The sequence below is a fragment of the Diceros bicornis genome, chromosome 5 (assembly GCF_020826845.1).
Source record: "Diceros bicornis minor isolate mBicDic1 chromosome 5, mDicBic1.mat.cur, whole genome shotgun sequence".
NCBI lineage: Eukaryota > Metazoa > Chordata > Mammalia > Perissodactyla > Rhinocerotidae > Diceros > Diceros bicornis.
In genome coordinates this window covers 33,475,763-33,491,242 of record NC_080744.1, presented here as the reverse complement: position 1 = coordinate 33,491,242, position 15,480 = coordinate 33,475,763, and the positions used below count along the sequence as shown (strand labels likewise).

Genomic DNA, 15,480 nt, shown 5'->3' with positions numbered 1-15,480 from the left:
TCACTCTTGGAATGAGTTTGCCTTCTAATGTGTTGAGATCAAAGACAATCAACATGTTCTCTCTAAACTTCCCTCCTCTTCACCCAAAAATGTCTCTTTATTCCCTCCTTTTCTCACCATGTATCTCAGAATAATAATGTTCCTTCACCTTTCCGAAGCTAGCTTTTCCTTGTTCTCTTTCCCCTTCTGGGAACTTGATCAATAGTCCTTCCTTTTTTCTGGTATCTTTAGTTTTCCCCTCTCCATTGATTCCCTCTGCCTAAAAAAGAAAATTCCACGTGTTCCCTATTCAGTTACAATGGTTTTGGCTGCAAGCGACAAAATACCTGACTCAAACCACTTTAGCAATAGGGACCTTTATTGGCTTACATGATTTTAAGTCCAGTGACTAGATAAGCTCCAGGCGTGTTAAATTATATAGTTGAATTGACTCTGGTTCCTTCCATCTCCTCTGCCTTTCACAATGACAAGTCTATTTCCCTTGTGGTTTTACGATGCTTTGTCTGCAATCGGGTCTGCACGCTTCCTTTGTGAGAGATCCAGAAATTCCAAGAACAAGGAACAACTTTCCCAAAAGCCTACAGCAAACCTTACCTCTCTCACCTGCCGGAATTGCTTCATAGGCACATTCCTGAACCAACCACTGACAAGGGAGTTAGAATTACCTAGAGCTGGAGCTGGGGCTCAGCTTCCTTCCGGCACAAGACTGCCTGAGGATGATATGCATACTGGTCAAACTTGAAGTTGTGTTTGGAGAGAAGGGAGGAATGGATAGGTAATCAACTATTTCCACTGCATCTAGCTTAAATAGGCTGGTTGGGACACACAACTTTAGTTTTACCTATTCTTCTGGTTACTGTTATTCTTTGCCTTCACTGGTCGGAGTTGTTGAAAATTCATTTTACACCTACTTCCTCCATTGCCTCTTCACTCACTAACTTCTTAGCCCTTTTTTACCTAGTGTTTTCCTCACCGCCTCCTGGGAGCTGCTCTATCAGTGATCCTTGTAGTGAGCATTGTTAGTTGCAACCACAACGTTTTGCCTCTTTCACTGCGTATCAGCCAGGTGGTTGGGGTAGGACTGACCTTAATTGCAGCTTCAGCAATGGGTCATGATCAGTCTAAGTCTATCAGATTATTCATATCTCCCTTTGGATCATGACTGTTCAGGGATGGGTTAGCCAGGTCTAAGGCAGTCAATGCACAGCATTACCTTGGCCAGAGTACTTGGCTCGGAAGTGAGTACTGACCTAAGTTGATCTGATCACAGTGAAACCCTGTACTTATTTCAGTGATTGAGGAAGGAGAAGTGAGTGTAGAGAGGCTTTCTCCATTTTGATACCATGAGGGATGCTAGTCTAGTGATTAAGTCAAAATACAGAGTCGGGGCACAGTGGGATGGGTAGAGGGAGCAGAGCCTAAAGAATCATAGAGAAATGGAGCTGGAAGCCTGATCAAACTGCCTGAAGCCTAACTTATCTCTAGACTTTTAATTTATTTATACCTGTAGATTTCCTTTGTTTTAAAGCAATTTGAATTAAATTTTCTTTTTCTTACAACAAGAAAAAATCGCAACTAATAATGGTCACCAATGATCACCTAATTGTCAAACCCATGGACTTTTTGAAGTTCTTATCCTGTTAGATTTCTTTGAAGCATTTGACGCTATTGACAATCTTGGCTTTTGAAACTCTTCTTTCTTGGTTACCTGGTTCCTTTGCTTGCTCCCTTCCTTATTTGCAAAACACATTATAGGAAGCTTGTAAAATAAAGCAAAAATCATAGAATACACATATTATAAGTTTAGAATGTCCAAACCCATCAGTCAAAAACTTGGCTAAGAGAAGTGACATGAAAAGAAGAGAGAAGGCGAGAGAAAGAAAGAAAGAGGGAGAGATTGAGAGCGAGAGAAAGAGAAAGATGCCGTATTTTGTCATAAATCCACTAGGTGTTATAAAATAGAACCTTTCACACAGTCAGATCACTAGAAAGCTACATATGTTCTGGAGCTTATAAGCTTAATATACTCTTGACCACAAGATCATAAGATAAATTATGAATTTAATAAATATGTAAATTGGCAAATAAACTGCTCACCACCACGTGGATGTCCTCCTGCTACCTCAAACTGTGTCTCTATAACGGAATCACCTTTCCTCTTAAAAGCTACTCTACCCTCTGTCTTCTCTGTTGTGTTTTATGGTCCCACTACTCTTTCAGTTACTTGGGAAGAATTTCTCTTTATTCTATCTTTGCGGTGTCTTCCACATTTATTCCTTCCTCTTCATTTCTACTGCCAGAACCCCAATTTAGCAGACCTTTTTACTTTTGCCATAGATTCGCAACAGCCTCCCAACTGTTGGTATTTTCATCCCCATGGTACTCATTCCAACCCATCTAACATGCTACTAAAAAGTCATCTTCCCAAAGTAGATTACCAATCAATGGTTTTGTATGACTTTCCACAATAAGTACAGTATCCTTTCCCCAGCTTTCAAGGCTTTCAATATGTTTAAGCCTTATGGCTCACTCTTAACATTCTGCCAGCGTGCCCTGCTTCCACGGCTTTACCTGTGCTATGACTGTACTAGAAATATTGTCCCTGCTGTTTCTGCTTGTCAAAATCTTATCTGTCTTTCAAGACTCATCATAAAAGCTACTCAGAAAATCTTACCTTACTTCTTATTTTATAGACTATATTTGTAAATAAAATGTCAATAGATATTGTGATATATTCAAAATCTTTTGCATTTAAAATTGTGATCATGTAAACTTTCATCTCTAGCTCTATAAACAAACTTAATACAATAGCATGTACAAGGAAAAAACAATGCCACGTTTCATTTTCATAACTACAGTCACTTTTTTGTTTTTTCTTTCACAAAAGTTTATTTTCAAACAGGCTATAGATGTTAACAAAATTCAAAAGCTACAAAAGGATATTAAATGTAAAATAAGCCTTCCCTCACTCCTGTTCTCCCCTCCCTCAGTTCCTCCTCCCTAGAGACAAGAGTGTTACCAATTTCTTGCCTGTGTTCCTCCAGGGAAAGTTTACTAGAGACACATGTTTAATTTACGTATGGATTTGGGAATGGTAGAGGTGTGCATTCCAACTCAGTAATGAGAAAACAAGCAATCCAATTTAAAAAAAGGGCAAAAATCTGAACAGAGGCTTCCCAGAAGATGATATATGGACAGAAAATAAGCACATCAACAGATGCTCAACATCATTAGTCATTAGCAAAATACAAATTAAAGTCACAATGAGATACACCACATAACTATTAAAATGGCTAAAATTAAAAAGACTGACCATACTAAGTCTTGGTGAGGAAGAGGAGAAACTGGAACTCTCATATACTACTGGTGTGAACGTAAAATGGTGCAACTACTTTGGAAAACTGGCAGTTTCTTAAAAATTTAAACATAAACCTACCATATGACCCATCCATTCCACTCCTAGGTATTCACTTAAGAGAAAGGGAAATATATGTCTACATTAAGACATATATATATGAGGGCTGGCACCGTGGCTTAGCGGTTGAGTGTGCACGCTCCACTACTGGCGGCCCGGGTTCAGATTCTGGGCGCACACTGACTCACCGCTTCTCCGGCCATGCTGAGGCCACGTCCCACATACAGCAACTAGAAGGATGTGCAACTATGACATACAACTATCTACTGGGGCTTTGGGCGGGGGGAGGAGGAGGATTGGCAATAGATGTTAGCTCAGAGCCGGTCTTCCTCAGCAAAAAGAGGAGGATTAGCACGGATGTTAGCTCAGGGCTGACCTTCCTCACACACGCAAAAAAAGATATATATATATACGAATGTTCATAGTAAATTTATTTGTAATAGTCAAAAACTGGAAACATGCAAATGTTCAAAAACAGATGAGTATTTTAACAAACTATGGTATATCTGTAAAATAGAATACTACTCAGCAATAAAAAGGAATGAACTGCTAATAACATGCATCAACATGGATGAATGAATTTCAAAATCATTATGTTGAGTGAGAAGGAAAAAAAAGGTACATATTGTATTATTTCATTTATATAAAATTCTATAAAAAGTAAACTAATCTATGCATCTATAGTGACAGAAAGCAGATTTGTGTTTGCCTGAGAATGGGTGGTAGGAGTGGCGATAGGGATGGATTGCAAAAGAGCACCAGGAAACTTGTAGGGGCGTTGGATATGCTTATTATCATGATTTTGGTGATGGTTTCTCAAATGTATGACTATGTGAATACGGATCAAATTCTAGACTCTAAATATGTGCAGTTCATCCTATGTCAACATATACCTCCATGAATCTATTAAAAACAGTTAAAACCAAGCCCGGAATTTCCAGTATATGTTTTTTTTACTAATGCTTTTTTTAGGATTGAAAGAAACTCCAAGTCTCCCCCTCCCCCTCAACTCCACCGCGAGAAACCCTCAGCCAACAACAACTATCCGGTCCCTCTCTGAGACCCCAGTCTGGCCTGCTGGGTGTTTTCTCTCATCTTCCCGCTAGGGGGCGCATGCGAAGGAGGTCCAAGCCCTTGCCTCTCTAGCTCAGACCCACGCCTGCATGGACTTCCGGCCCATTTCCGTTCCGCTTCCGGGGGAATGTACGGGTTGCTGTGTGCGTTCGTTGGGGGACTGTGAGGACTGAGGCTCGCCGTGCCGGCGGGCTTTTGCGTTGCGGGGTTGGGCAGCCGCAGCGGCCTCTTAGGGCGAGTGCATCGTGTTCGCCGCTGCTCGCAGCGGTCGTTTCTTTTCCGCTGGAAGCGGAGGGAGAGTGCAGCCATGGCGGCCCCTGCTCAGCCCAAGAAAATCGTGGCCCCTACGGTGTCGCAGATCAACGCGGAGTTCGTGACCCAGGTGCGCTCGGGCGAGTCTGGTGTGTGTGAAGGGATGAGGACGTCAGGGCCCCGAGGTCTGGGGGTCGGGTTTTCCCTGGGACTGAGAGCACCCAAGAGGCACGTCCGTTGGTCAGTTTATTCACTCACGTCTTTTTACTGAGTATCTGCTGTGTGTCGGCCACTGTGCTCGGGGATACCATGGTGAAAGAGGCCGCCTGCCTAGGAGTTCACATTCCAGGGAAGACAGACACATGGAGAGAAAGCTACTGTGCGAGCTGTGCTGCATTAGAGTCTGTCGCGGAGCGATGGATTCACAGAAGGAACACTCCCGTCTACCTGAGACTGGCTGGGAGGTTTCCTAGCAGAGGTGATGCTGAACTGACGATTAAGGGAGGAATAGCTTTATCTTAGCCATAGAGTAATCTAGGTTTTTGAGCGGTGTGACGAGAATCTGACAAGACACCTGCTCCACATAGATGCATCTATGAAGAGAGCAATGCTGTTGTCAGATAGCGTTCATTTACAACCTGTTTACTGTGTCGCATTGTGAACCACAGTTGGCTTTGAATAGAATGACACAATCCTGTAGCCTTCAGCAATATTCCTAGTACTTAGGCTTTGCTTTGGGTATTGGATGAGTGCAAGTAGCTCAGTGCAGAAGTTATTACCCCACTTACTTCTGTCTTCTCTGTTCCCTGTCTTAGCGGATTTGCCAAGGCAGAAGCCTCCGAGTCGTTTTGAGTCCTCCCTTTCCCTTAACTCCCACATTTCTGCATTCTAAGTATCTCTTAAATGTCTCTGCTTTTCTGCACCTCTGTACCCTGAGCCAGACTGCCATCGTTTTCTGCCTGGACCTAGGCATCCTAACCTGTCTTCTCTTTCCTTTTGCTCTCCTCCAGCCCATTCTTCCTATTGCTGTCAGAGTGATTTTACACAGATGCAAATCTGATCATATCACTTACCTTCTTAAAATGCTTACAGAGCTCTATTGCCCTTAGGATAATGACTGGAATCCTTCAGTGTTGTGTGATCTGGCCTGTGCTCATATCCAGTTTACTCTCTCTTTCCAACTCTGTGCTTTAGCCGTACTGAATGAAGTGCACTTATTTGGCTGTGCCATGCTATCTGTCACCTCCTGGCCTCTCAACATTGTTCACTCTGCTTGGAATCCTCACTTTTTCCCACCTTCCTTTATGTGGTTAGTTCATTGTCATCCATCTACGTTACTTTGGAGAGGCTTTTCCTGACAACTTAAACTAGATTAGATCTCCCTTTTCCCATACACCGGCATTTTTGTGGTAAAAGTTATTTGTTAGTTTTCTCCTCTTGTGGAGCCTGCATTTTAGAGGGATGAGTCAGACAAATGAACACTACAGTTTCAAACAGTGATAAGTGCTATCAGGAAAATAGAACAGGTGTTGTGACAGTGACTGGGATGGGGTGTATGAAAGGCAGTCAGGAAAGCCCTCTCTGCGGTGACATTTGAGCTAAGACCTGAATGCAAAAAAGGAGCCAGTTTTGGGAAGAGCAGGGAAACATCTAGGGAATAACAAGTGCAAATCCCTTACAGTGTGAGTGGAAAGAAGGCCAAGATAGTGAACATAAGAGGAGGGAGAATGGTGTGAGATGAGGACAGAGAGTATGTAGGGACCAGATCATACACAGTTTTGGAGGCTGAGGTAAGAAGTTTGGATATTATTCTGAATACGGTAGATTTTAATTGCAGTCCAGTGAATAATATTTTAGGAAGATCACTCTGGCTAATGTGTGGAAATTGGATGGGGATGGGAGAGCAAAAGTAGAGGATTAGCAGTTAGTCCAGGTAAGAGATGGTGGTGGCCTCTGCTATTAAAGATTGCAGGGCCCGCCTGGTGGTGCAAGCGGTTAAGTGCGCACGCTCTGCAGCGGTGGCCTGGGGTTCGCCGGTTCGGATCCCGCTGGCGCACCCACGCACCGCTTGTCAAGCTGTGCTGTGGCGGCGTCCCATATAAAGTGGAGGAGGATGGGCATAGATGTTAGCCCAGGGCCAGTCTTCCTCAGCAAAAAAGAGGAGGATTGGCAGATGTTAGCACAGGGCTGATCTTCCTCACAAAAAAAAAAAAAAAGATTGCAGGGGCCAGTCCCAGGCCCCACTACTAGCGGCCTGGGTTTGGATCCCAGGTGTGCACCGATGCACTGCTTGTCCTGCCATGCTGAGGCGGTGTCCCACATACAGCAGCTAGCAGGATGTGCAACTATAACATACAACTATCTACTGGGGCTTTGGGGAGAAAAAGGGAAAAAAAGGAGGAGGATTGGCAATAGATATTAGCTCAGGGCTGGTCTTCCTCAGCAAAAAGAGGAGGATTGGCATGGATGTTCGCTCAGGGCTGATCTTCCTCACAAAAAAAAAAAAAAAACGATTTCAGTAGGCTGATGTATCCTGAAGCTGGAGGCAGTGGGACTTGATGATGATTGTGGAGGGATGGGAGAAGAGACAAATCGAGGGTAGCTTAACAGCTGGGTGAGTGATTTGGGCATTTACTGAGATAGGGACTACTGGGAAAGAAGAGGGTTTAGTGGGAAATATCGAAGGTTCTGTTTTGGCCATGTTAAGTGTGAGATGCTTAGTAGACATTCAGTTGAAACCGCTGGGAAGGCATTTGAATATGTGAATCTAGAGCATGTTGGCAAGATCTAGGCTTAAATATACATTTGGGAGTTAATGACCCAAGATGGTATTTAAAACTGTATGATTGACTGAGATGTCCTAGAGAATGCTGTTTGTAAACATATAACGTTTATTGTATCCTGTGTTAGATTATGAGAGCTGAGGCTAGGGACCATGTCTGTTTTATTCCCCGTGTACTCCCAGCACCTAGCATTGTGTTAGGCACACGTTGTGCATTGAGTATTTGTTGAAAGAATGAATGAGTGAAAAAAATGCATAAATATACTAGGGCATTAAGATATAGTGCGAGGAATGAATGTTCTCAGCAGCCTTGGGTCATGATAGCAAACATTAATCCTAATATTTTCCAGATACAGTTTTGGGCTCCTTTAGGCTGCAAAGATGAATAAAATGTGATCCTTGTCTTCAGGGAGTTCACAGTCTGTAGAAGGAAACTTGAAGAGGCTTTAAAGAACTCATTGTAGTTCACCGTGACAAAGGCCAGAATAGAGATGTGAGGGAAGTGCTTTGAGAACAGTTTTAAATGATTACATCTGTCTAAGGAAGGAATTTTCTCGTTGAGAAAGTGCCATTTTAGATGGACTTTGAAACATAAATAGGAAGGTAGAGAAATGGATTTTCTAGGTAGAGGGGACATGTTGGACTTATGTTCATCTTTGTCTTTTTTTTTGAATTTTAATTTCTGAGCACCTGGCACACCTGACCAGAGAAGGTGCTTCTTAATTATCATTGAATGTATAAGATGTAGAGGTTAAAATTTGGTTTTAAGAAGATCAGAGATCTGAACTTTGTGAGCTCAATTTTTTATGCTGTTTTTTACTTTTCCTGTTGTCTTTCAGTAAGGTTTATGTTGAACACTCTATGTTTTCGTAGCTATACGTAAGTGGAGAATGGAAAGAGTTTCTATTTTACATGAGACTAGACAGTGGGGGGAGGGCAGTATATTCCTGGAGCTAGTAGTGTCTGAGAGGTCACAGGTTAGACCTCAAGGAAAAGGAGAAACTCAAAAAGAAAGAGACATGATAGATGCTTTATAAATGTTTGCTAGATTTGTGATGAAGTAGAGATGTACAGTTAGCAATTTGGATCAGAAGATGGGATTTACATAGTTATTTGGAAGTCTCTGAATCCATGAAAACAGATCAGATTCAGCTTTCTCAAGGGTATGATGTAAGGAAAAGATGACTGAGTTTGTGTGATGCCCATAGGGAGCAGAATAGGAAATGAGGATACTGCAGAATAATTGGAGGGTGAAGTATTTTCTATGTGGTTAGAGAGCGATTAATAATTTGGGAAAGTGTCATATAAGTGATCCATAACTGTAATGTTTTTGAGAGACTTCTCCTCAGGGCCAGTGTCCTCACTGCTTGGGAGGCTCTTTAAGTGTGTTGACTGAGGTAGGTACTTAGTTATAGAAGCAAAGAATACATAGGTTCCATCTCTTTAGTGTTCCAGTTAGGCAGATGGGAAAGATAGATAAGCAATTAAATGATTAATAATACAGATGATAATAATAATAAGACTATAATAGAGTTATTTAAAAAAAGAAGACAAGGAAGAAGCAATTATCACCATCAGGTAGGGTTGAGGAAAGCCTCACAGAAGAGGTAACATTTCAGATTGTACTTCATTCGTCCATTCCTCCATGGATCCATCAGCTTTATGTGAGTGCCTCCACCATGCCAGACACTGTACAGATTCACCTTTTTATAAATATATTGAGTCTTTGTGCTCGCCAGAGTTTGCTATTTTTCAAGAGATTTGTAATTTAGTTCCTTTAAAAAAAGTGTCAATAAGACCATGTTGTTTTGTTGAATATTATACAGTCCATCTAAGTATCTGGAAACATTGTATATGTGTACAGTCATGTGTCACTTAATGATAGGGATACATTCTGAGAAATGCAGTGTTAGGCGATGTCGTGGTTGTATAGCCATCCTGGAGTGTACTTACACAAACGTAGATGCTGTAGCCTACTACACACCTAGGCTGTATGATGCTAATCTTATGGGACCACTGTCATATATGCGGTCTGTCATTAACCAAAATGTTGTTATGCGGCACACGACTGTATTTAAAAAATTCGCAATTTCCGCGTTAAACCTAATCTGCTAGAATATAACATATCAACCCTTTTATTCTCTGTAATAACCAGCTTATGGACTACAGTTTTTTAGGTTTTCTTTATGTATGTACTAATCATTTAAAGGTTATTGCTTTACAAATCAACGTTCCTGAAGATTTTGAATCTGGTTTTTAATACTGGCTCAACTTTTTTTTTTTTTTAATAAATGTCTTAATAGTTTATAACATTGTGAAATTTTGGTTGTACGTTTTTGTTTGTCAGTTACCATATACTTGTCTCCCTTCACCCCTTGTGCCCACCTCCCACCCCCTTTACCCTTGGTAACCACAATACAGTTTTCTCTGTCCATGTGTTGGTTTATATTCCACATATGAGTGAGATCATACGGTGTTTGTCTTTCTCTTTCTGGCTTACTTCACTTAACATAACACCCTCCAGGTCCATCCATGTTGTTGCAAATGGGACAATTTTGTCTTTTTTATGGCTGAGTACTATTCCATTGCATATATATATATATATACACTGAGTAGTATTCCATTGCATATATATATGTACACCACATCTTGATCCAATCATCAGTTGAGGGACACTTGGGTTGCTTCCACTTGTTGACTATAGCGAATAATGCTGCAGTGAACATAAGGGTGCGTAAGCCTCTTTGGATTGTTGATTTCAGGTTTGTTGGATAGATTCCCAGTAATGGGATAGCTGGATCATAGGGTATTTCTATTTTTAATTTTTTGAGGAATCTCCATACCGTTTTCCATAGAGGCTGCACCAGTTTGCATTCCCACCAGCTGTGTATGAGGGTTCCCCTTTCTCCACATCCTCTGTGACATTTGTTATTTTTTATCTTGGTGATTATAGCCATTCTAACGGCCATGAAGTGATATCTTAGTGTTGTTTTGATTTACATTTCCCTGATGATTAGTGATGTTGAACATCTTTTCATATGCCTGTTGGCCATCTGTATATCTTCTTTGGAGAAGTGTCTGTTCATTTCCTCTGCCCATTTTTTGATCGGGTTGTTTGTTTTTTTGTTGTTCAGTTGTGTGAGTTCTTTATAGATATGGAGATTAACCCCTTGTCAGATATATGTTTTGCAGATATTTTCTCCCAGTTGGTGGGTTGTCTGTTCATCTTGATTCTGGTTTCATTTGTCTTGTAGAAGCTCTTTAATCTGATGAAGTCCCACTTGCTTATTTTTTCTTTAGTTTCACTACTCCGAGTAGGCATGGCGTCCGAAAAGATTCCTTTATGACCAATGTCAAATAGTGTGTTGCCTATATTTTCTTCTATGAGTTTTATAGTTTCAGGTCTCACCTTCAGGTCTTTGATCCATTTTGAGTTAATTTTTGTGAGTGGCAATAGCAGATGGTCCACTTTCATTCTTTGCATGTGGCTGTCCAGTTTTCCGGGCACCATTTATTGAAGAGACTTTCCTTTCTCCATTGTACGTTCTTAGCTCCTTTGTTGAAAATCAGCTGTCCGTATATGTGTGGTTTTATTTCTGGGCTTTCAATTCTGTTCCATTGATCTATGTGTTTGTTTTTGTACCAGTACCATGTTGTTTTGATTACCATTGCTTTGTAGTATGTTTTGAAGTCAGGAATTGTGATGCCTCCAGGTTTGTTCTTTTTTCTTAGGATTGCTTTAGCTATTTGGGGTCTTTTGTAGCCCCATGTGAATTTTAGTATTCTTTTTTTCTCTTTCCGTGAAGAATGTCATTGAGATTCTGATTGGGATTGCATTGAATCTGTAGATTTCTGTAGGTAATATAGACATTTTAACTATGTTTATTCTTCCAATCCACGTGCATGGGATGTCTTTCCATTTCTTTATGTCATTATCGATTTCTTTCAATAATGTCTTGTAGTTTTCATTGTATAGGTCTTTCACCTCCTTGGTAAGATTTATTCCTAGATATTTTATTCTTTTTCATGCAATTGTAAATGGTATTATCTTTTTGAGCTCTCTTTCTGTTAGTTCATTATTAGCATACAGGAATGCAACTGATTTTTGTAGGTTGATTTGGTACCCTGCGACTTTGCTGTAGTTGTTGATTATTTCTAATAGTTTTCCAATGGATTCTTTAGGGTTTTCTATATATAAAATCATGTCGTCTGCAAATAGTGAGAGTTTCACTGCTTTCTTGCATATTTGAATTCCTTATATTCCTTTTTCTTGCCTAATTGCTCTGGCCAAAACCTCCAGTGCTATGTTGAATAAGAGTGGCGAGAGTGGGGAGCCTCGTTCCTGTTCTCAGAGGAATGGCTTTCAGAATTTCTCCGTTGAGTCTGATTTTGGCTGTGGGTTTGTCATAGGTAGCCTTTATTATGTTGTGGTACTTTCCTTGTGTACCCGTTTTGTTGAGAGTTTTTATCATAAATGGATGTTGGATCTTGTCAAATGCCTTCTCTGCATCTATTGAGATCACCATGTGGTTTTATTTCTTGTTTTGTTCATGTGGTGTATCATGTTGATTGATTTGCGGATGTTGAACCATCCCTGTGTCCCTGGTATAAATCCCACTTGATCATGGTGTGTACGATCTTTTTAATGTATTGCTGTATTCGGTTTGCCAATATTTTGTTGAGGATTTTTGCATCTATGTTCATCAGCGATATTGGCCTGTAATTTTCCTTCTTTGTATTGTCCTTGCCTTGCTTTGGTATCAGGATGATGTCGGCCTCATGGAATGATTTAGAAAGTGTTCCATCTTCTTCTATTTTTTGGAATAGTTGGAGAAGGATGGGTGTTAAATCTTCTTTGAATGTTTGGTAAAATTCACCGGAGAAGCCATCTGGTCCTGGACTTTTATTTTTTGGGACGTTTTTGATTACTATTTCAATCTCTTTACTTGTGATTGGTCTACTCAGATTCTCCATTTCTTCTTGGTTCAGTTTTGGGAGGTTGTATGAGTCTAAGAATTTATCCATTTCTTCTAGATTGTCCAATTTGTTGGCATATAATTTCTCATCGTATTCTTTTATAATCATCTGTATTTCCGTGGTATCCATTGTAATTTCTCCTCTTTCATCTAATTTTATTTACTTGAGCCTTTTCTCTTTTTTTCTTAGTAAGCCTGGCTAAGGGTTTGTCGATTTTGTGTATCTTCTCAAAGAACCAACTCTTTGTTTCAATCCTTTCTACTGTTTTTTTGGTCTCAATTTCATTTATTTCTGCTCTGATTTTTATTATTTCTCTCCTTTTGCTGACTCTGGGCTTTGTTTGTTCTGCTTTTTCTAGTTCTGTTAGGTGTAATTCGAGGTTGCTTATTTGAGCTTTTTCTTGTTTGTTAAGGTGGGCTTGTATCGCTATGAGTTTCCCTCTCAGGACCGCTGTTGCTGCATCCCATATGGTTTGGTATGGCATATTTTCATTTTCGTTTGTTTCCAGATAGTTTTTGATTTCTCCTTTAATTTCATCAATGATCCATTGGTTGTTCAGTAGCATGTTGTTTAATCTCCACATCTTTGTCATTTTCTCACTTTTTTTCTTGTGGTTGATTTCTAGTTTCATAGCATTATGGTCTGATAAGATGCTCGTTATGATTTCAATCTTCTTAAATTTATTGAGGCTTGCCTTGTTTCTCAACATATGGTCTGTCCTTGAGAATGTTCCATGCGTGCTGAAGAAGAAAGCAGAGTTAGCTGTTTTTGGATAGAGTGCTCTGTATATGTCTACTAGGTCCATCTTGTCCAGTTTTTCACTTAAGTCCACTGTTTCTTTATTGACTTTTTGTCTGGATGATCTATCCGTTGATGTAAGTGGGATATTAAGATCCCCTACTATTATTGTGTTGTTTTTAATATCTCCTTTTAGGTTTGTCAATAGTTGCGTTATGTACTTTGGTGCTCCTATGTTGGTTGCATATATTTATAATTGATATGTCTACTTGATGGAGTGTCCCTTTTATCATTATATATTGCCCCTCTTTGTCTCTCTTAACCTGTTTTATCTTGAAGTCTACTTTGTCTGATGAGAGTATGGCAACATTTGCTTTCTTTTGTTTGCCATTAGCTTGGAGTATTGTCTTCCATCCTTTCACTCTGAGCCTGTGCTTGTCTTTAGAGCTGAGATGTGTTTCCTGGAGCCAGCATATTGGTGGGTCTTGCTTTTTAATCCATCCTGCCACTCTGTGTCTTTTGATTGGAGAGTTCAATCAATTTACATTTAGAGTAATTATTGATATATGAGGGCTTAATGTTGGTGTTTATCGCTTATTTTCCGGTTCTTTAGTGTTTCCTTTGTTTCTTGTCCCATGTGTTTTGGACTGCGAGTTCAGTTTGGTTGTTCTGTCTTATGACTCTTAGTTTTCTCTTTATTTATCATATGTGATTTTGTTCTGATTATTTTTTTAGTGGTTACCTTGAGGTTTGTATAAAAAATCTTGTGTATGAGATAGTCCATTATCTGATGGCCTCTTATTTCCTTATACTAAGTCAATTCGATCTCTTTTCTCTTCCCCTTCTAAGTTATTCTTGTCACAACTTATTCTATCTTGTGTTGTGGGTGTGTGTTTAAAGTGATGAGGTTATATTTATTTTTGGTGATTTCCTTCCTTTGAGCTTTGATTTTGGTATTTAAGTGGTTGCTAACCTATTCCGGTAAAGATCCACTATTTTTCTGATTTTGTCTACCTATTTTTCTCCTTGCTCCAAGCTTTGTATTCCCTTTCTCTTCTTTTTTTCAGGCCTGAGGGCCTTCTTGAGTATTTCTTGTAGTGGAGGTCTCGTGGCCATGAACTCCTTTAGCTTTTGGTTATCTGGGAAAGTTATTATTTCTGCATAATATTTGAAGGATATTTTTGCTGGGTAGAGTATTCTTGGCTGAAAGTTTTTGTCTTTCAATATTTTTAATATATCATTCCAGTCTCTCCTAGCCTGTAAAGTTTCTGTTGAGAAATCTGCTGAGAGCCTTTTGGGAGTTCCCTTGTATGTTACTTTTTGTTTTTGTCTAGCTGCCCTTAATATTGTTTCTTTGTCATTGACTTTTGGCAGCTTTACTACTATATGCCTTGGAGTGGGCCTTTGTCTGTTGACATATTTAGGCGACCTATTGGCTTTACTTACTGTTGTTTCCTGCTCTTTCCCCGGATTTGGGAAGTTCTCAGCTATTATTTTCTTGAATAGGCTCTCTGTTCCTCCTTCCCTGTTGTCTTTTCCCTCAGGAATACCTATAATTCTTATGTTACATTTCCTAATTGAGTTGGATATTTCTCGGAGACTTTTTTCATTTCTTTTTAGTCTTAGTTCTCTGTCCTCTTCCAACTGGAGCATATCTTTATAATATCCTCTATAACGCTAATTGTTTCCTCCATATTGTCAGCTCTCTTCTTTAAAGATTCCATATTCTCCTTTATCTCCTCCATTGTGTTCTTCATCTCTATCAATACTGATTGGTTTTTCTTTATGATTTCAATGTCTTTTGTGAAGAAACTCATCTCGTTGAATGGTTCATTTGTGTTTTCTTGTATTTCATTGAGCATTTTTGTGATAGCTATTTTGAATTCTCTGTCATTTAGGTGATGGATTTCAGTGCCTTCAAGGTTGATTTCTGGGTGCTTGTCATTTTCCGTCTGTTCTGGCGATTTAATGTACTTTTGCATTGTGGTTGCTGTATTGACTTTGTTTTTCCTCATTCTGGAAATATCTAGTTGCAGTTTCCACCTGCCGTCACTGTGTGGGGGTCAAGGGCTGTGTAATCTGAGCACCCCGCACTCCGCCATGGCTGCTACACCGCCGCAGGCTGCCCATGCTCTGCGCACGCTGCTCCGCCACCATGGGCCGCCCGTGCTCCACCCCGGCTGCTCTGGCTGGTCAGCTGAGCTGCAGTGTCGGGCATGCAGGTGGGGAGGGGCTCTCTCTT

The 15,480-nt window shown here is 40.2% G+C and overlaps 1 protein-coding gene across 2 annotated transcripts in view; it reads left to right on the top strand.

Moving 5' to 3' along the window:
- Positions 1 to 4,613: 4,613 nt before the first annotated feature.
- The window catches only part of AQR (aquarius intron-binding spliceosomal factor), a 100,702-nt gene continuing 89,835 nt past the window's right edge, over positions 4,614 to 15,480 (top strand). For both annotated transcript variants that reach the window (XM_058541169.1, XM_058541168.1), the window contains exon 1: positions 4,614 to 4,871. In XM_058541169.1, coding sequence (XP_058397152.1) covers positions 4,797 to 4,871 — 75 coding nt within the window. In that variant the 5' untranslated portion in view covers positions 4,614 to 4,796. The remainder of the gene's footprint in view (positions 4,872 to 15,480) is intronic.